This window comes from Pseudoliparis swirei, chromosome 6 (assembly GCF_029220125.1).
Source record: "Pseudoliparis swirei isolate HS2019 ecotype Mariana Trench chromosome 6, NWPU_hadal_v1, whole genome shotgun sequence".
Lineage (NCBI taxonomy): Eukaryota > Metazoa > Chordata > Actinopteri > Perciformes > Liparidae > Pseudoliparis > Pseudoliparis swirei.
Window position 1 is genome coordinate 22,044,489 of NC_079393.1, and position 21,320 is coordinate 22,065,808.

Here is a 21,320-nt window from a genome sequence, read left to right on the forward strand (position 1 = left end):
TGGCTTTTAGCTGTAAGTTTTATTGTGAAAACCGTAACATACTCTACACAGGCTTACAGAACATGCCCTGCATGCATCAACGTTGTGATTATCTCATACTGTTCTTACAGAAAACCTGATCCAAAACACTTTTTACAAAACTACAAGTAATAAGAATACAAAAAAGAAATAACACATGAAAAAAATTCATTGTGCTATTTGTAGTAACAAAAGAAGCCACCCCATTATTCACAGAAAAAGGCACATTACGGGCAAAAAGGAAATATAGGCACAATGTAAAGACACAAGTAAAAGATTAATGATGAGCAGGTCAATAGCGGCTTTACACCGACACAAGCAAGGCAGAGACAGACAGATGAGGGGAGACTCAATGAACACTTTCTGCAGATGTTTCTGTGCATTAAGAAGCTTTTAAATGCTTGAGCTAACTTTCCAGGAGAGTGGAGAAGAACATGAACACATCTGGTGCGTTAAGGTACAGCATTGAGGCAAAAAGAGAGAGAGATGGATTTAAAATGGTAAAAAACAAAAGAATAATTGGAGAGAAGGATGAATACGGGAAGGAGGAGGGGGTCGCAAAGGAAGTCATCTCCAGCTCATGACAATTGAGCAAAAAGACTTGAAAAGGAGGCGTGGACTATGTGTCCCAATCTAGGTCAGGAGGCACAACGCCAGCGCTGTTCCTCCCAGAGATCCTTCCTCCCTTTTTCCCTTGCTCCTCCTTTTCCAGAGAAAACTGGCAAGGACACTTTGGCAGAGCCCTCCCTCTCCCCTCCTCATTATGTGCCTCTCCCCGTTTCTTTCTTTCCTTCGTCATCTCATTCTCTCATTTCCCCTTTCTCCCCACCATTAAATGTTATACCTCCTTCTCACCCCCCCCCCCCCCCACTCCCCTCTCTCTTCTCTGCTCTCCTCATGCCTGACACTAATAAATCAGCAGCATGTGGGCTTAATGGAAACCAGACCCTCACCCAATCCTCTTTCGCCTGCAGGCTTCTCCCTTGTTCACTTCATTTGCTTCGACTCCATTTAGCTTCAGCAGGAAAAACTTGACGGGTCGAGCCGAGCTGGATATCATTTGTAAAATACCACAGCACTTATAAAATCTTCTTGTTCAGTGTGTGTTTAATCCAACAGGCGTATATCAATGCGTCTCCTCTGGCATTGTGTGTTAGCGGTGCAGTCAGAACTGCTCTCTGGTGGGAGGAGGGGAGGCCGGAGCCCTCGTGTCTGTGTGCCTTTGTTTGGGTAAGTGGTCTCCAAGTCTTGGTGTGTGTGCGTGTGTGTGTCTGCATATGTGGACACGCATGCACACATGAGTGCAGTTAAAAGTTTCTTTCGAGATCATGTGATGTCGGTGCGTGAGCGTGAGAGAGAGGGCACATAATGAGCTCGGTGGGAGCTCCGTGGTCACGGACGCACACAGCTGTCTGACATTCCTGCGCTGGACGGAGGATGTGCTTCTTCTGCCAGTGTTAGTGTGTTTAATAAGCACACACACACACACACACACATATTTGCAGTGAAGCAACCTCAGCAAAAACAAAGGTGACAAAAAAAAAGAATCAAAAGTGCAAATTATCTGTCCTTACCTAAGAGAAGTTTGCTTGAGGCCCCGTAGTCAACCGTATGGAAGACTTGTCATATTAATGCACGAGTTTCTGTAGTTAATATTGTAGCCATAAGCAATCTTGTTTGTGTCTATGTACAGTGTGTGTGCCTCGGTGTCATGTATGTGCATTCTTGATTTGGTCTGCATTTATATTACAAATAAATCACTGGTCCCTCCTGTGTACAGGTGGAATGAATAGAAACCGTCCTCGTGTGTTGCGTGTCTGCTGTAGAAGCTGTGACGGAACAAACGTGATTTTCTTTGACGAAATAAAAGTACCCTTTCAGACATTCGGAGGCATGTCAAGAGCCAGTGGAAGGGGACGCACACTGCAGCTCCGCAGGCACCGGCTTTACCATGTTTGCATTATTTCACATGAGCGACGGATGGAGCCCAAAACGGTGACTCATCCTCTACTTTTTTTAGACTTAAGTACTGCGTCGGAGCCATAAGTACAAATGTTGACGCCTGTGACGACTTTACCAAATGATGAACACCCGCTCTATCTCGTCTCATTCTGAGCCTCACACCCAGTCCTGCAACGAGCGCTTGCAGTGCACCAAGGCCCTCGGGGTCTCTTTGTTCTGTAGGGTCTTGAGGATGGTGTAGACGAGGACGAGAATGCACAGGATGAGGACCAGAGGAACAATCACCATGATCAGGGTCATGACCTTTGATTCATTGTCGGCCTCCGTCACGACCACGTTCACCTCGTCCTCCTCGGTGCCGTCGGGTGGAGACGATTGGTCTACCTCCGTCTTTTTGTCTTTGTCGCGGCCCACGTCTGGCTCTTTGCGCTCTTTGTCTTGGCCTCGGTCGGTGGGGTCCACTGGTTTGTCTTTTGGCTCCTGCTCAGTGTCTGTGTCGGGCTTCGGGTCAGAGGCTCCTGCACAGCCCATGAAGTCCTTCAGGATGGAGCGAGGGTAGCCTTTCTCTGCCTCCGCCTTGTGGTTGTCAAACCTCCAGTAATTGCTGCCTTTGTAGAAGTAGGTGTAAGCTGCATGAGAGGAACACAAAGGAGAATGAACTCATCCACCTCATGTACAATGGATTATGATGTCAACACACTGTAGAATATGTGCAGTGTTGATATCTGGTGTCTCGGCTCTGAACTTGTCACTGAGAGAGAATAAGGACTTTCAAATACACAAACACATATCATTTAGATGATAGGGCGAGCCATTTCCCCTGTTTCCAGTCTGTATGTAACATTTCAGTGAGATTAAAAAACACAGCAAGGAATGTATTGGACCAGTTGAGCTCGATACAATACCAGACTATACCTAAAACATATTAATAGGAAACTAGAAAGAAGCATGAACCACTGACATGCATTAAGATTTGGTAATGGATGTAAGAATAAGTACAAATACACTCCTCTTGGTATTCTTTGGGTTCATTTCTTGGAGTAAGTTTAGCTCTGTAGTGAAACCAGACTTGCAGAGACATTCTGAGGGAGATGAATCTGACTTACGGCATTTAGAGCAGCTCTGCCACAAATCTAATTTCCAAAAGGTAGGACGGGCCAACCCTCAAACCAGAGCTCTCATTCCTCCCTTCATCCCCTCACCCTTCCCTCCGCTCTGCTTGCTGCAGCCTAAAATGTCATTTTTTCCCTCTCCGTCGATTACACACCCAATTTCACCGACTAACCTTTCCCTCTTTCTCTCCCTCCTCACTCACTCATGTTCATCCCCTGCTGTCAATACACTCTGCACAGCACTCGGATGTGATTCTCATGATTCAGGAGCGGTTTCTTTCCTCCAAATAAAGGCTCCATTTGCTGAATTGAAAGTCATTACTTACCGCCGTCGTCGCTGAGGAAGGCGCCCTTGGGTGATGGAGGTATCCGGCCCCATCTGTCGATGGGCTTGGGGAAGTCACGGTCTGTGGTGCGGGTCTCCTCATTGTATCGCCAGTATCTGCACACAGACAGGAAGATGTATACAAAGAGAGATGCATATAGTTTTGTCGTGGTTAATCGTTGTCTACATTCCTCATGTAATCATTAACTGTGTAAAGATCACGTTGCATGCATCTGTAATGCAGTGTGTACCTGTCTCCACTGAAGAAGTACGTGTGTCCGTTGGGCTCCCACCAGATCGCTGTGTCAATCTTGTGCGCAGGAACTCCTTGTCCGTACGCATGTAAGGGCTGCGGGTATCCCGGCAGCACATCCGCCTCCCTGAACACCCAGTATCTGTCATCTGCAGGGGCAAAAGTATCCAGTTGTAATGTGTTACCCAGCTACAAGAGGGGGAATATAAGAAACGGTCAAGAAGGGAGAACAAAGCAATGGAAGAAAAGCAATGGCCAGAAGAGCAGTAAGGATAAGGTCGAAATGGGCATAATAATTATTTTCCTCATGTGGGAGCCAATTTCTTCTCTAATCCTAAACTTTGGACACACTTTTCAGCCACTTTCCACCTCCACTGCCAGGTGTTGAGTTCAACACATTGTACTGAACTCCAATAGCTAAGATTGTGCACAGGGGCTTCTCCACACCTGTTTTAACCACCAGATATGATGTTTACTACAGTAGTTCATTTCTTTTGGACGTATATGATCAACGTTTCTGCAAAGGTTTGATACAATATCTATGTGAACATTCTTTGGAGAAGACGCCAAAAAAGGCGTTCCTCTAAAATCAGCTTGTGCAGCATTCAAAAGAAGGAATAATGACAACAAATCAAGTTTACAAGCATCATCTATGGATGGTAATGAGCGTCAACCATCAATTCAGTTAAAGAAACAGGGAATACAAAATAATCTGTGATCAAAAGCTTAGAAAATTCTGCAAAGCATGACAAATCCCTGTATACGACTGTAAAAGTGAACGCTGTGCGGCTGTGAACATCTGGAGCAGAGAGCTGGGAAGGCTGATGCAATCCTCCAACCCTCTCGTGAGGCCTTTTGGGGCTCAGCTGGACTGAGACACATACTGGGCCTGCTACAGCCGCCACGCTGCACAGGCCTCATTCAGGGCAGATACAAACACTGAAATACAAATGTGAAATCCGGGACGCCGCTCTACACACATGGAAATGCACACCGACTGAATAGTGTCCATCTGCACACATGTTGTCAAACTGTCGAAGCAGGAAATATCACTGTTCTTAATATAACTTCCAGAGTTACATTGCTGTGTGTTTTTCTGCCACATGCTGAGAGTCATAGCTGTGTTGGATTATAAACATCATTCCTTGTGAGTCACATTGTGTGGAGGACAAAAAATGCTGAGTTTGCTCTGTTTCCTTTTAGTCTGCTTGGTTCGAATGAAAGCAGATTTGTGTCTCACTCCCCTTTTTGTGTTTATAGGAAACAAATGGCTCCAAGTTCGGCTTCAGCTGAAAACATTGCAGAAACTAACCAGCTGCATGCGCTGCCCTTCACCAACGAGTTGAGCCTCTACAGCAGTGGTTCTCAACTGGTCTGGCTCCCCAAACTAGCGGAACATTCTCAACTTCTCAAATGAATTCATGAAAATATGCTGCAGTTTGAACCGGAGATAGTCTGGAGACAGAATATGTATGCCAACACAAAAACAAGTTTAATGATATATCAAAACGACCAGCTGGTGGCGATGCTAGAGAGGAACTATTTCTATAAAAGCTGCATTTTAATTAAAAAACTAAACGTGCATCTTCAGGACACGAGGTATTACAACATGCATAACAATTAAGAATCTTCTGCCATTTAAAAAAAAACTCAACAGTTTTTATGCTCGAACAAAAAAAGTCCAACAACTAAGAAGTAGTAAAAAAAAAAGACTCAAATGACCAAACTTTAACTGAGAAAACACATTCACTGAATCTATGAGAACTATTTAAAAGGTCACTGTCTTGAGGAGCAGCTTTTCCACAAATTCAAAATAAATTAAATAAAAAGTGCGATTCAAAAGGATTCATGTTTACAAAATTATCTTTTCGAGCCGGTAAAAAAAACGACACTGTGCTGCAAGAAAAAGTCCCTTCAAAATAAAATCACAGGATGAAAAAAATAAATAATAATAATAATTGTTTACAATTTTATTTGCCCAGGCAGAGGCCCGCGACCCACTAAAAACGGGTCCTCGGCCCACCAGTTGAGAATCACTGCTCTAAAGGACTCTGCTTGGTCTTCTACAAAGGTTTTGAAGTGCGGATGCTGCGTTTGCAAAGTGAGAGTTTAACAGATTCGACATTTTTGGTATTTATACCTTTAAAGAAGACAAATCTTCCATCGTGGCGCTCGTAGGCCGCGTCGATGTCACTCGGCAGGCCGATCCAGAAGACAGATATCGGCATGGGGTAGTTATCCAAGACCCGGTTCCTCCGCACACGCCAGAACCAGCGACCCTATACAAGCAAAGATAATCATCAGAATGATTTATTGTTCACTTCCACTTGCATGACGAGAATGTTGTTTGACCTTTGAGCAAGGTTGTGTCAGTTCATAGATTTATTAACTCCTGTCAGGAGGTCAGGGATTTTAAAAACACCAGCGACATGCTCCTGGATCCACCACTTGATCCAATCCCCTGAAATAAACACGCACAAACAGAACCAAGACTTCTTCCCTTCTCACCTTGAAAACAAACATCTCCCCCCTCAACACGGTCACCGTGTCAAAGTCCCCGTCACAGATATCGGGGGCGTGGTTGTCCGGCAGCTTGGGAGGTCGGGGAGGGGCGGGAGTCCGAGGAGGAGGCGGAGGAGGCGGGACATCTTTTCTAACGTGCGGGGTGACCGGTTCCGGTTCAGGCTGCGGGTTGGTGGGGGCGGACGTGGGGAGGAGAGGAGGGGAGGTGGGGCTGGGAGTCGGCTTCGGGGGGGCCGGGGTATTGGGGCCGCCGTGGGTCGGTCGAGGGACGCTGGGGGAAGAAGAGGGGGGCACGTCTTCAGGAGGAGAAGGGGAAGTGGGAGAGTCATCTTTGGGTTTGTCGTCAAGGACCGGAGGAGAAGTGGGTGGAGCATCCCCGAGGAGAGGCGGGCCTGAGGATGAAAAGACGGAGAGCCTCGGATAAGAAACGGTCGACAGTTAACATGTGTTGTCCTCCCCTCTTCACTTCTCTCATATCCTCACCTGAAAAGCATCAACACATTCCATCTGAAATGCAATAATTACCCCGTCTGTCGGGCACAAGACGCCAATCATGTCTACTTTCATCCTCGCCTCCATTTTCCTCACCGTGTCCCCTCTATCACTATCTCTCCGCCACACAAAGGAAACCTCATTTTCCATGATGTGGCTCTAAGCTCACTTGATTGACTGCCACTGAGCTGCTGCTTTCTGGAAAAAGCAACCCTGCTGGTTGCTAAGAGAGGAAAACACAGAGTTGCAGCCAGTTATGTAATATGTACGGACAGCTGATGGGCTTGAAGACCGATCGAGTTACACCGAGCCAGAAATACTGCTCGGAATATATGAGGGCTGATGTTGGCCAGTGACTCAGCTATCGGCGTGAGTTTAATCAGCAATCTGCCAGAGACTGTGAAGTCGTTTCTTTATGTCTCAATGCAGCGTTAGTCTGTAAAAGATGGAATTCAAATGACCAGTTTCCTATGAATTATCTATCTTAAGCCTCGGTTTGATTGTGTGTCTCATTTTCCTGTCACACATAATAAAGGACTTATTAGAACACAGTATTTAGCCTGGGAAAGCTCAGGAGCACGTGAAAGACGTATTAGTCGGCTGCTTTCATCACAGGACCAGAAAGGGTCGTCCCCAGCTGGCAGAGTGTCCCTGAAGGCACCACCTTTCCCAACTGAACACCCCGTACACTGGCAGGCAGCTGCTGCTTCAGCTTGTATCCATGTTGTGGTCTCGACCGACTCCTGAGTGAAACGTCTCTCTCTTTAGCCACTAACTGCTCCACTGTGTTCAACACCTACTTTGTTTGAGGGTTAAATGAGATAAGATGTTGTTTGCGTTTAACACACAGGAATCAGAACTTTCCACTCCACTTTGTAGTATTAATCCATTTCAAACAAATATATATATATATATATATATATATATAATATATATATTAGGGCTGTCAATCGATTAAAAAAAATTAACTAATTAATCGCACATTTAGAAATTGCGATTAATTAATCGCAATTAATCGCGCTTAAAAGTGTTTTCCTTCTTTTTAAAGACAAAACTTCACACAGAGCTGTGTTTTCAAAGAGGCTCCTACATATACAGTGCCAGCGAGGTATTTAATATCGTGGATGATAAATTGTTTCTTCAGTGAAACATCAGATTAGTAAAAAAAAAAATATATTGAGACCCCATTGGTCCTGTCATCTTTACCACTGAACAGCAGAACCAGTGGCCTTGGTAACTGACTGACATTCAAATATGTCACGTTCACCCTCTGGAGGCTGGGGGCATTTTATACATTTTACAAAATAAATTAAATTTGTTTAAAGTCTTTTGCATGTGACACACCCCCACGTGTTATACATCAAACATTCCAGAACAATCTCAGCTCTGAAATAAGGCTCATTGTCCTCGCGCCGTGTTCTCTGGTTCTCTGACTGACAGGCTGCTATAGAGCTTTACCTGTGTGGTGGAGGTCCTTTGTGATTTACTGAGTGTTCATTGGTTGTTTTTTTCCCGAAATGTTGACAGACAAACGGATTGACAAATCACGTTGAAGGTTTCGTGTGACGAGTTTTTTCCGCGCCGCGTGTCCTGACACGTCGCCCCTTCGTCCCTCTGTGTATCAGAGGGGGAGACGGGAGGAAGGAGGAGCAGGAGGAAACCTGACTGATTCATCCACGAGTTAAACTGATTTCTGCTCCTTATTTTCGCGTAGAAATAATTGTTTTAAAAACGGAAACAGTGTCAAACCGTAATGCCGCGGTTTAAAAAAAAAAAAAAAAAATTTGCGTTAATTGCGTTAAAATATTTTAGTGCGTTAACGCGGCCAAATTAATCGCATAGATTAACGCGTTAACGCTGACAGCCCTAATATATATATATATGTGTATATAAATATGTATATATATATATATACATATATATACACATATATAAACATACATATATATATATACACAAATATATATAAATATGTATATATATATACACTACCATTCAAAATGTTGGGGTAACTTGGAAAAGAAAAAATAACTTAGAAATGTCCTTATTTTTCAAAGAAAAGCACAGGTTTTTTTTCAATAAAGATAGCATTAAATTAATCAGAAATACACTCTATACATTGTTAATGTGGTAACTGACGATTCTAGGTGGAAACGTCTGGTTTTAATATCTCCACAGGTGTGAAGAGGCCCATCTCCAGTGTTCTAATGGTATTGTGTTATTAGAAGACTAACGGAGGGTTTGAAAACCCTTGAAAACACTTTTCTGTTAGCACAGCTGTCAACAGTTATGCTAGTGAGAGAAGCTATAAAACTGGCCTGTCTTTGAGCGACAAGTTTGAAGAACAAAATTCATATTTCAAATAAAAATCATTATTTCTAACCTTGTCAATGTCTTGACTATTTTTCTTTTAATTTGATAAATAAAAGTGTGAGTTTTCATGGAAAACACAAAATTGTCTGGGGGACCCCAAACTTTTGAACGGTAGTGTATATAAAAATATCTCCCGTGTATTCATAGTCATAAACTGTACGTCAATGGCACGACAAATCTTCTTAGAAAAGAAGAGCAGCCTTTCCGCTGCTCTGGGGTAAAAAAACGTTTCTCAGCTGAGGAGAGAGAGATGAACAGGAGTAGAAGAAGAATGTCGTCAACAGGGCGTGTCGGAGTGAGAGCTGCAGGTCATGACCTCGAGCACCAGGCGGCACGTCAGCACTCGACTGCTGCTCAGTGCTGAGCAGGTAGAGCGTTGTTACAGCTGCTCAGCTGAGAACAGCTGGAGGTCATAGCATTCAAATAAAATAAAACAAGTTGCTGAAAGATGCAAAGATGTTGTGTAAAGCTGAGAGGATCTTCAGAGTTGTTAAATCAATATGGTTCCTTGTTAATATAAAAAATATTGATAAGCACAGCTGTAAAGTTAAAGTAAATTAGTTTTAGTTTAACCATCTTTATCTTTATATCATTTTAAATCTTCCCTTTTGTTAAATGCTTTGTTGCTGCACATCAAGACACAGGCTTAAAGCAATATTAGTGTATTTGATACAAAGTATTTAAATACTAAGAATTCCTGATATTATTTCACAAGTTATATATAACTGACCTTTTACAGTTGAGACTCTCCGTCTCTCCCCTCAATACTTAAGGCCAACAAACCTCTACAAAGGAACTCAAATGTTTATTCCTTCCAACAAAGTTTACAAGTGGGTTTCTATTTAAACTCTCCAGGTCTCTTTTCTCCAGCTCTTCTCTCTCAAACAGTCATTTAAATCTGTTTGATAAAAGGAGTTACCGTGTAATTTCAGTCAAAACATTTACATAACGGTACAGCAGCATCTATTCTTTTTAACCGCTAGTTTACTGCAGAAGTCTCGTGTCGGCAGCTCAACAGGCCAATGCATTCATTATATTTTTTATATTTGTTATGTGATATCAGAGATGTGTCTAGGACAACACAACAGACAGTAAAGAAACGCATGAAGAACAACAAACATGTTTTTGTCTAAAGCAAAATAAATCCCGAAACAGTCGTTCAGTGTAAACAAGCTCTGTAATAAATCTGTGTCTGCAGTTTAGGACACAAATGAGCATTTGGGCCTCTAATTAACCTCTAATAACAGGGCCACAGCAGGAAGAGACACACAACTACACACAGCACACACACACACACACACAAAGATGTCATCTGTCAATTAACAATGCCATCTATTCATGCGGGGAAGGCCTGAGAACATCCGACTGACATGCTCTACATGCTGGTCGGGGGGGGGTCCCTGGCGTCTGCGTGCGGGCGGCACAAAGCTTCTTTGCAAAGCTTCTCGGTTCCACTTGACGAGTGTCCAGATGTGATCATCTGATTCAACATCACAGGACAGCTCACCGTCTGCACTGCGACCTCACACTGATTTCACACACTGCTGTGTGTCCCTGCAGGTGAGCGAGCCGACTTTCAGAAGTGAGACGTTCATCTTTGCAATAACTAAACATTTAAAGGACTCGCTGGTGTTGGCTTCAAGCAGAAGAAGTGTTGTGGTCTCAACAGGTGTAGCAGTGTGTGCATCTTACCGTAGATGTACTGTATTCCTCTGATGTCATCCTCATGCAGGGTGAAGTTGTGTGTGTGGATCCACTGGTAGAAAGGAGCCATGATGGCACCGGTGTTATCCGAGTGCTCCAGACCCAAAGCGTGACCCAGTTCATGGACCGCAACCAGGAAGAGGTCGATACCTGCGGTGACACACAGGTGTGCACGTAGTCGTCAAACACATGTGTGTAAACAAAGGAGCGTAACAGTAATAACTATAAGACATGGAATATGATGCAGTCATTTATATTAAATATACATGTGAATTGAAGTTGTGCTCTAGACATACATGAACCAAAGAGGTGTTAACCCTTCAGGTTGCAGCCCAGTTGACCTTCAGAGACATGACTACAGATCACCAGCCAATGGGAGAGCACAGATCTCAGCCAATGGGAGAGCACAGATCACCAGCCAATGGGAGAGCACAGATCACCAGCCAATGGGAGAGCACAGATCACCAGCCAATGGGAGAGCGGTTATGCAGCTACCAGAAAGTCACAGGTTCGATTTCCACAAGGAATCCGCCCACAAACCTTTTGGGTCGTGGTTTTCCAGTGTCCAGGGCTCATCAGCATCAAAGTGTGTGTCCCCACCGATGCCCGGTCCGGGGTAGTAGGCGTGGGCCAGCGACCCCCCCTCGCCGTCAAACAAAGACATATCACCATGGAAACCAGAGGCAAACAGCAACAGGATGTCAGCGAGCTGCGCCCGGCTGCTGTTGATGCTGATGTTGTTCTCAGCGGGTAACTCCTCAAAGGTGAGCGGCGTGACCCGACTCCACGCGTCAAAGGCCTTGCGGATGGCTTCGTACGTCAGCTCCTCGCCCAGCGACGATGGGATTTGCTGGTTCATGATACTGGAGCCAGGAGAGAAAGTGTGTCAGAGTCGGTGGAACATCCTGCTTCACGGTTTGCTTTTTTAAAAACATTTCACGGCTGTGAACCTGTAGGTGATGTGGTCTTTGCCCCACTGCGGTCCACTCAGAGCGTAGCGCTTCTTCCTCGCGCCGTCATCCACCTCCTCCGCCTTTCTGTCTGGGAGGCCACAGCGAGGCCGACGCATGGCCCTACACACAGACATGCACACACACACACACACACACAGAGACACACACACACAGAGACACACACACACAGAGACACACACACACACAGACAGACAGACAGAGAGACACACACACACACAGAGACAGAGAGACACACACAGACAGAGAGACACACACATACAGAGACACACACACACAGAGACAGAGAGACACACACAGAGACACACACACACAGACAAAGAGAGAGAGAGACACACACACACACATACAGAGACAGAGACACACACACACAGACAGAGAGACACACACAGAGACACACACACAGACAAAGAGAGAGACACACACACACACAGACAAAGAGAGAGAGACACACACACACACACAGACAAAGAGAGAGAGACACACACACATACAGAGACACACACACACAGACAGAGACACACACACAGACAAAGAGAGAGAGAGAGACACACACACACAGACAGAGAGAGACACACATACAGAGACACACACACACAGAGACAGAGACAGAGCGAGAGACACACACACACCCACAGAGACAGAGAGACACACACACACACACACACAGTTAGCTGCACAGCTTGAGTGCAGCATTTCCTCATGTCTACAGGCAGCATAATGGCCATCAGCTCAATCTTTCTACTGTATTTTTATGATTTGTTTTTATAACTGTAATTTCTAAAAAAATTTCCTGAATCCTCACAAAGATGGAAACACTTCAGTCAAGACTTGCCTTGGAAGCAATAATGAACATTGTAAATATCAAGAAACAAACTCAGTTAGGTTGCAACATTTTGGGAAGTACACTTTTTATACAGCGTTGGATGAGAAGCGTTTTCTCCAACTCTCATATCTGTTGGCCTATTTTTATTATAAGAATAAGAAGAATATACACTTTTATTAATCCCCAAGGGGAAATTAGTTCTCTGCATTTAACCCATCCTTAGTTATTAAGGAGCAGTGGGCTGTGAAGAAGCAAAAGCAAACAGGGGGGTGCAGTGCTCAAGGACACTGACTTCTGCAACTAATGGGGGAGGCGAGGAGAGCCACAAACCCCTGCGGGTTGCAGCAGGGCCCAGGACCCCCCTCCCACTGAGCTGCCCCAAGCTGCCCTGAGCTAAAATTATGAGGCTCCATCCAGCAGCTTGTTATCTTAGTTTAACGAGAAGGCTGCAAACGTGTGTTTTTTACACTTCAGTTTTTACTCACAGTTATATTATGTGTTAATCTGTGAGGTGCTGGCAGGAAGACGATGTAACCTTTGGATATCCGTTTCCCCTCTGGTCTTAAGCTAAGCTAACCTGCTGCTCTAGCTTTACAGTTACACACGAAGATTAATATTTGCATCCAACGCTCTAAAAAAAATCACATTTCCCAATTAATGTGGGCTTATGAAAACAATACCCTGACTCAGCTCATTAGTCAAGATGCGATACAAAAAAAGTAAAACTATAATCCAGACCTTATGGGCATAAAACGTTCTTACAAGCTGCCACTGTTTTAAGAGCCACTGGTAATACCAACACGTTCATCTGACAATGTTATTGTGTGCCGGGGGAAAGCCGAGGCTCGGAAACAAATTACTTCACAATGCTTGGTTTGTTAAGTAAAGTGATGATAAACTACAACGCGTGGCCATCAATTATTTAAAGTACACCACCGAATGCAGAGAAAATGAGAAACTTAATAAGAAAATACAATGCAAATGAATGTTAAAAAAACTAAACAAATCCTGAATGCTTTAAAAGTTCCTGCAAGATCTCTGAATTCAGTGACAACACACACACACACACACGCACACACGTTAAGTGATGCTGCAGAACAATAACACGCTTACACAACAGTGGCCGGGTCCATCGCCCCCGTCACGGCGATGCCGTAGAAGCGCTGCATGTCGCTGACGGCTTTGGACAGAATCTGAGCCGACTGCATGGTGGACATCTGACCGCTCGCCTGAGACAGGTAGCCGAACTTACGGAGCCACGCCTGTGAGGACAAAGCGAGGAGTCAGTTGTGCATTGTCTAGTGGCTCAAAGCGTCGGTTTCTATTAGCGTGTGACGAAACAATGACGGCCACGACCGTGGTGCCCATCCACTGTCTGGTGACCGGAGGGGGGGCGTCTGAGGAGTTAAAAGAAAAGAGGAGGAAGAGATAGAAACCAGATGGCTTCAATTAACATGACGCCATTCCCGCTCTCTCATTACACTCGCCTTCTGACAGCCAAGATGAGGAGGAGAGGGGACTAGGAGGAAGAACTGGAGACCGGAGAACTAAAAGGATAATAATAAAACTGTAAAATAAACGTAAAACTCTGCATGTGTGTGTGTGTGTGTGTGTGTGTGTGTGTGTGTCCTCCACGTGACAGTTAGAGGCTGGCAGTCTAATGACGAATGCTAGAGTTCCCCTCTTTGTTTCGTGCTTGCCGACAGTGATGTTGAGCCTTCAGAGCCACGTAACCGGGGAAACGGGAATATAGTTCTAGAGGAAAAACCTGAGGGAAATTTGGAGTTTTCCCCTTTATGATGAAGCTTCAACGGCAGAGCGCCAAAACACCTCCGAGGGCCCGCTCACACAGCTGGATCATGAGACTCACGTTCATACACAGGATGAACACAGGCCAGGAGCAACACACACACACACACACACAGACAGACAGACAGACACACACACACACACACACACAAACACACACACACACAAAGACAGACAGAGCAAATCCTTCAGAGACCACGTCTGCATAGCATGACAAGTCTCAACCGATGTAGAGTTGGGTGTTTAACATGTGGTAACATGAAAGAAAAGCAGCAGCGCATCTGTAGGAAAGAGCTAAAATACTTAATAACATAGTATAATGTAATTGTAAGCAGATATCAGGACTTTTAAAAATAGAACAACATCCTATATTCATCTGTAACTGCTGTACAAACAGTTTGTGAATGATTGATAGCGCATGTCTAATCAAACTGTACGACATTCATATGAACCAATCCTAACTGTTATAAAGCATTAGTTAACTCTTTATGCCGGTTTAAAACAGTCTCTTAGACATTACAGACTCAAGGTCAAATAACAAGACTTCTTCCAAATCATAATCTTCATTACAGGAAGTGTTATCACAAGAGTGAAGAACAATTATTCATCCTGATATATAATAATATTGTGTTCATTCATTATCTGTGTATACCCCAGTTATGTAAGCTTCAGAAGTTACAATGTGTAAATACATCAATAAACACTTCTAATGTCCTTATTTCTGCTTAAAACTATACGTAAGTGTTAAAAATATAGATGTTGTTTAAACTCTGCTCTTGAATGCTGGTCATAAATGTTAAATGTCTAAGTGTGAATTTAGTTAAATGTGACATATCATTTTTAAAGTGGGATTCCAACATAAAAAACAATCATTTAATTATATTACAACCCTTTGGTTGACTTGACTTCACCAATCACACTCCTACAGATAGATAGTGTTGCTCTCCTCTCATGTGTGTACCTCATGTACTCTGATGTTACTTGTAAAAAGGTCAAAAGGTCACAGGGTCCCTGCAGGGCAGCAGCCCACCTGATGCTTTCACGTTTTTTTCTAAAACAATCATGAAGATTTGCACTCGCAACCTCTGAAGTTATATTTCTGTAATTCATTGCGTACAGAAGTTCCTCTGCATAAATATTATGACAGATAGCAGAAATGTAATATTGTGACCACCGACATCCCGAAGTGCACCGGGAGCCAGACTCCGTACCTCCGCACTGAAGCCGTCTTCCTCCGGGGCCGCTGCGCTGCACAGGGCCAGGGAGAAGGACGACAGGGTGATGAAGATCCGGGTCCAGGGTTGTTTGGCTGCCGTCTTCTTCATGATGTGTTGCGCAGTGATGACAGAAAACAGCCAAACAGCAGGAATACGGGACGAACTTCACAAAAACCTGCGCAACAAGTGGCTACGCGCTCAGCTGCTCAGAGGAACACTCATCGTACATGGGACGCAAATAATAAAAAGGTGCATTAACAAACCCTCGGAAGAAAACAAAAACAAAACCGGAATTTAGATCGTGCTAATCCATTCCCGGTCGAGGGCAGTCCGATGTGTCCCGGGCCAGCAGCCTCATGGCTCGTCCAGTGTTCCTGCAGCCGGCGGGCAAACAAATAGACCGAGCCCCTTTCCGACCTCTACAATGGCTGAGCCTCGCACTGAGAGCCAACTCGGGCTCTGCACTTAGTTTACGAAAAGTGACTAACTTGTTGCGTAAATGTTGCACACGACAAAAGGAAAGAAACCCAAAAGGAAGCGAGTGGCAGCGATCAGGTTTCAGCTCCAACGCGCGTCTTGGACCTTCATCTCGAGCGGAAACGCGTTAGTGTAAATATGTGAGACAGCTGAGAGGAAGGAGGTCTGATCAGAGATCTGAAGCGTTTCAAGAGCCGAGGATCCGGATCAGACGGCCAGGAGGACATCTGCTGTTGTTCCAGGAAACAACAACACGAGGAGTCAGAGGCGCGTTGCTTTTTAAAGTCGATATATACTAAATATATGATAAGAATGATAAATAATCTGTATAATTTAAAGGTTTTATTTTTATACCCGTGATTAAATAAATACAAACTATAACATTACCTATCAGATATAAGTTATAACCATTTCACTTAGTCAAAGAACAGAATCAAACTATTGAGTGAATATAATTTCGGCAGAAAATTATTCATATCGACTCGGATTGCTTGAGTTACAAAAATACTTACAATTTTTAAAAAAGTAAGTAGCCTAAGATATAACATTAGTGATAAGACTTCTGCCTCAGACTTGCTGGTAGGAGCTGAAGCACACAGGTGACATAATTCATGATTTAAGAAAAAAATGTAAATTGGACTTCCGGTGTCGTTACCGGACACACGGAAGCTCCAATCAGCAGCCTCCTCCCGGATGGTGATCTAGGAAAACTAAAAGCCACTTTCAGTTGACATCGTGTGTCACTCTTATGCAGGGAGAGATTATATAAATGTATAAAATACACTTAGTACCACTGCCCATTGTCATTACGCTTCCATGACACATGCGAGATGTGTAAATTAAAAACACTTCAGTAAGTTGCATTACTTTCCTTTTACTTACTTTACTGTTTGAATTTAATTTACACAAGGTGGAAAGATATTATTCAGAGCTGCAACTCTTACACCACGATGTAAGACTACATTAACATCCAGGACATTGCAACCCGAAAGAAAATAGATGCAAGTCAAAGTTGGGGCTTACGAAAGGAACCTTAACAATAATATTAGTTACTTCCGACAATAAACTTTAATTCGACAGGATTTTAAAAAAAATTACATGACTGCTTTTTTTTCAACATTTTATTCAAGCCACCACCATCGTGCTCAGGGCTGCTCTTGCCGTGTGAGCCTCTTGCTGCCCGCCTTGAACACCGTGATGAGGATGATGAGGAAGAAGCCCATAGTCCAGACACCCGCTACGGGCAGCACCACCGTCGCCAGGATGCCTGAAACAAGACGCCAAAGGCATTATTGCGGTTACCAGTGAACCACCGAACACATAAATAACCTCCCAATCACACAGCAAACACGTCAATAACCTCCCAATCATACGTTCCAACAAATCAATAACCTCCCAATCATACAGGGACAGAAGTCTAGGAGAGAGGAGTAGTTTACTGAATTCAGGTCTCTTGGACATTTCTATCTTGATGGGTCCGTACGACAGGAGGCCCACAGAGGGCTCGGCCCGCACCGCCTCCCTCTTACTGATCGAATTACAGTTCTGTGAAGAAGAAGAAGAGACAATAAATCTTTGAGGCATTTCATATCCGTTTCCCCAGCCTTTTAAGCGAGGGTTAAAAGTACGAGGCGAGTCAGGTGCGCTCACAGGGCTGCAGGACAGGTGGTCTTCGGGCACGCACAGCTCCACCGTGCAGTGCAGGTAGAGGTCGTGCGGCTCCGTCATGAAGTGGAACATGTCGAAGCTGTAGCGGATGGTGGAACTCTCTCCGTTGCGGCCAGACTGCCCGGCGGTCGTGTTGAGAAAGGTGAGTGTCTCGTCGCTCACGCACCTGCACGAAGAGAACGTGAAGTGAGGAGTCGGCCCAGCGCGCGAGTTCAGAGGTCAGAGGTCAAGCAGCTCCTGACCCGTTCTGGACCAGCGTGTAGGACAGTCCCTCGGTGGAGTTGGGCTGGGGAGACTGCGTGGCCCAGCACTTCTCCACTCGGAGCAGGAAGAAGTCTGCAGGCTCGGTGACGGCCACCTCCACGTACACCTGGGCACGGAGACGAGCGACATGGTCATCAGAGCGGGGTCAACGCGCTGATGGTGGACGAGCGGTTACCTTGTCTCGGAGTTCAATGGTTGGCGAACTCGTGTAGGCCTGGGAATAGGACTGGTCCGTGTACAACATCATATGGATCTTGGCATCAACTTCCTCTACGTGCATCACCATCTCGCTGCACGTGTGCAGAGATGAGGAAAAGGGTCGATTAGTTGACTTTGAAATAACTAAATAATAATGTTTTCAGATTGCGGTGAATAACCAGGAGGCCGTCACAGGGCTCTCTGGTTTATGCACCTGTTGAGTACTGCAAGCATCCAGGTCAGTGCCAACTTATAAATAAATGGCATTTAAGCCTTTTAGGTCAACATCCTTCCTTACCTGGAAAAGTAGAGGACTGGGAAAGGCAGGCTGACGGTTCTGATGGATGGATAGACGCACGTGAAGTCCATCTTAATGACTGGGTTTCTGATGATGTTTCCCCTCACCTGAGGGTCTGACTGCATGCTCAGGGAATAAGAGATGCGATTCTTTTTCTGTAAAAAGAGAAAAAGGGGTTCAACAAAAAAAGAAAGACTTGACAGGGATGAATTAATACACGTGTACTCTGATATTCCCAGATTGCGCTTGGCATGCATCTCTGCTCATGCTCCAGTCGTACCATCAGCGGCTTGCCTCCACAGATTTGATAATCATCTTTAGATATCTTGGCCATGTAATACAGCTCGCCGCCGATGACCGTCCTCTCAGGACGACAAGACTTGTTGGGCAAGTGCAGCGACTCCAGCGGCACATTGTGGTACCGGAAGTAATCTTCTTTCGCTCGGATGGCCATGAAGTCTTTGCCGCACATCACTTTGATGTCGGCATCTGTGACAAAATAGGAAAGTTATTTCACTGCTCTGGATTCACAGGGAGGACATCTGCAGTCACTGTAAACAGGAAATTAAAAAAGTAATCAGGCCTTCATTTTTAGGCAATTTAATGCTTAAACATTTGTTTAACAATACTTCTCAGACTGTGAAAAGTCGTCTCTCCCGTGACTGCTGATGTCAGCAAAGTTCAGCTTATTTATCAGAGGCAGCGCCTCAAAATAAATAACAGAAAATCTAAAGATGAGTACTTATACTGCCATCTTAATATACGAGTGTGGTGCATTGTGGTAAATGTAGAATATAAGGTTTACATATTGTTTTTTTAAACATCTTCAATTTTGACTTTTAAAGCAGTGCATTAGGTGCAACACTGAGTTAGAGTTCATGTCTGCACCACGGAGCCCCTCTGGGATACATTCACACTCTTCAGTGAAAGACAAGAACACTTCAAGTGAAACAAATAGCAATGTGCCCACTTTTGTCACATTGGTCCGCATAATATCCGCTGGCACATCTGCACCTCCTCCGGTCTGCGGACAGCACGCAGCGCGTGCTGTTGGTGCAGAGCTCCACTCTGCAGACGCCTGAGCCGCAACAGCAGAGACACCAAATCAACACGACGAGGGGATGCGGCTCGTGGCCTTACCGTCTTACACACACACACACACTGAGACACACACTTACCCGCAACGTGGTGGCACGCGAAGCCGAAGAGGAGCACGAGGGCCACGCTCAGCTGAGGTGAAGAATGAACATGTTGACTTTAAACTGTGTCGCGTTGCTGTTTTAAACCTCCACTAGTCTGACAATCAGCTGCACACACACTAGTTTGACATGAATGATCAATAATGCTCATCGTGTATTCATTTGCACTCACCTTTAAGCCGATTGGGATCATCGCGATAGTTTTGCGTATAAATGTAGTTAATAAGTCCGTGTTTTAAACGTGAGGTCGTGAGTCACACATGCAGGACGCGTCCTCCGTTGTCGTCGTTTTCACACCTGCTGCTCATCAAACACGAACACCTGTCACTTTGGGCTCGTGCGCTCCTTATCGGATACTAAAGCCACCCCAGGCGATTATATACGATCACATTAATTGATTAAAAAGTTATTTTAATTAATGGAAGAATAAAACAAAATTTGTAGCCTATGCTTTTTCTAAAACAGAAAAAAACGATAAAATAAAACTCCATGTCACTCAAATCATGTAGGCTACTTCTAATATTCATCTGTTAAAATGGAAAGCACTGAAATGAACAACACACTTGTGACGCAAGTTTAGTTTGGGCCTTTTATTGACACACTTATAGGATAAATAAGGAGCATGTCACACTTATTGTTAACATTGTTATGAATGTTCATGACAAAAAACAAGTGGTTTGTTTTTTTATCAGTGATGATCCTCCTATTAATTCAACATAATTGAAAGGTTAACTGTTCCGTTAGCTAAGTGAACCTTCCTGTAAATTGGTATAAATAAGAACAGCTGAGAGAATTAAGGCTTTACAGATGGAATAAAAAAACAACAGCTCGATAAAGTGTTGACGATAATTAGGCCTCTGGGGCAATTCTGTTCACATTCATTATATAACAAACATTGTCCTATGGAGCTGCTGGGTGAAGGATGTAGAGGAAATCCATGGCTGACTAAAAGTCTACAAAGGGCATGAAGAAACATTTACTTCACAATACTATGTACAATCGAGAACCAGAGAAAGTAAAGAAAAATACAAGTTGTATACGAATAAACTGACTTCCATAATGAGATCACATGTGAATGAATACAAATAAGATATGAGAGGATAGTTACAAATAATATTCAAAGGACTTGGAAAGTTAATCAATCGTATTATTCAGAATAGATGCTACAAATCTGAATTTCATGTTATTTTCTTAACAACTCTGCCACACAATTTTTAAAAAGCATTGTATGATGATTATTTTGTGTTTGTTGGCACTCCTCTGCAACACAATTGGTGTGCTTGATAACCAAAAAGATTTGATTGCTAATCTTTTTAATGAAAGTATCAATGCATATTCCTTAAACTTGAGCTTTCTAATAAAAGGGAGCTTTTAATAGCCTTGTTTCATCAATAGTTTTAAATAGAACCAAATACCTCCACTAGATGTCGCTGTTGTCAGTGACAACTGGTTCCGCGCTTTGGAAAGTTAAATATAGAGCAGTAGAACTACACAGAAAAATATAAAGCATATAAAACTACAAATAAATACTGAGCTGGTTTGGGACATTTCTACGCTGCTTTCTTTTGGATTCCACATTTACTTAATAAACATATAAACAATACAGGGCAACTAGAGTGACACTTTGTGAG

The 21,320-nt window shown here is 44.0% G+C and overlaps 2 protein-coding genes across 2 annotated transcripts; both read right to left on the reverse strand.

Moving 5' to 3' along the window:
- Positions 1 to 16,210, reverse strand: mmp15a (matrix metallopeptidase 15a). Its single transcript, XM_056417325.1, has 10 exons — positions 15,580 to 16,210; positions 13,673 to 13,821; positions 11,713 to 11,835; positions 11,303 to 11,625; positions 10,751 to 10,912; positions 6,179 to 6,585; positions 5,811 to 5,949; positions 3,669 to 3,819; positions 3,419 to 3,534; positions 1 to 2,609 (listed from the first exon to the last, which is right to left on the reverse strand). Exons 1-10 carry the CDS (start codon positions 15,691 to 15,693, stop codon positions 2,137 to 2,139), a joined length of 2,157 nt encoding a protein of 718 aa, XP_056273300.1. The 5' UTR covers positions 15,694 to 16,210; the 3' UTR covers positions 1 to 2,136.
- Positions 16,211 to 17,207: 997 nt separating this feature from the next.
- Positions 17,208 to 19,955, reverse strand: zpd (zona pellucida glycoprotein d). Its single transcript, XM_056416278.1, has 10 exons — positions 19,862 to 19,955; positions 19,669 to 19,720; positions 19,461 to 19,568; positions 18,771 to 18,979; positions 18,491 to 18,645; positions 18,170 to 18,284; positions 17,973 to 18,100; positions 17,713 to 17,896; positions 17,502 to 17,607; positions 17,208 to 17,329 (listed from the first exon to the last, which is right to left on the reverse strand). Exons 1-10 carry the CDS (start codon positions 19,880 to 19,882, stop codon positions 17,208 to 17,210), a joined length of 1,200 nt encoding a protein of 399 aa, XP_056272253.1. The 5' UTR covers positions 19,883 to 19,955.
- Between the last annotated feature and the right edge of the window lie 1,365 nt (positions 19,956 to 21,320).

Coding starts and splice junctions, on each gene's coding strand:
- mmp15a (XM_056417325.1), bottom strand. CDS start 15,693: ATGAAGAAGACGGCAGCCAAACAACCCTGGACCCGGATCTTCATCACC. Junction 13,822..15,579: donor AAGACGGCTTCAGTGCGGAG/GTACGGAGTCTG, acceptor TTGTCCTCACAG/GCGTGGCTCCGTAAGTTCGG. Junction 2,610..3,418: donor CTTCCTCAGCGACGACGGCG/GTAAGTAATGAC, acceptor CCTCTCATGCAG/CTTACACCTACTTCTACAAA.
- zpd (XM_056416278.1), bottom strand. CDS start 19,882: ATGATCCCAATCGGCTTAAAG. Junction 19,721..19,861: donor TGATCCCAATCGGCTTAAAG/GTGAGTGCAAAT, acceptor TCTTCACCTCAG/CTGAGCGTGGCCCTCGTGCT. Junction 17,608..17,712: donor ACCACCTGTCCTGCAGCCCT/GTGAGCGCACCT, acceptor TCTTCTTCACAG/AACTGTAATTCGATCAGTAA.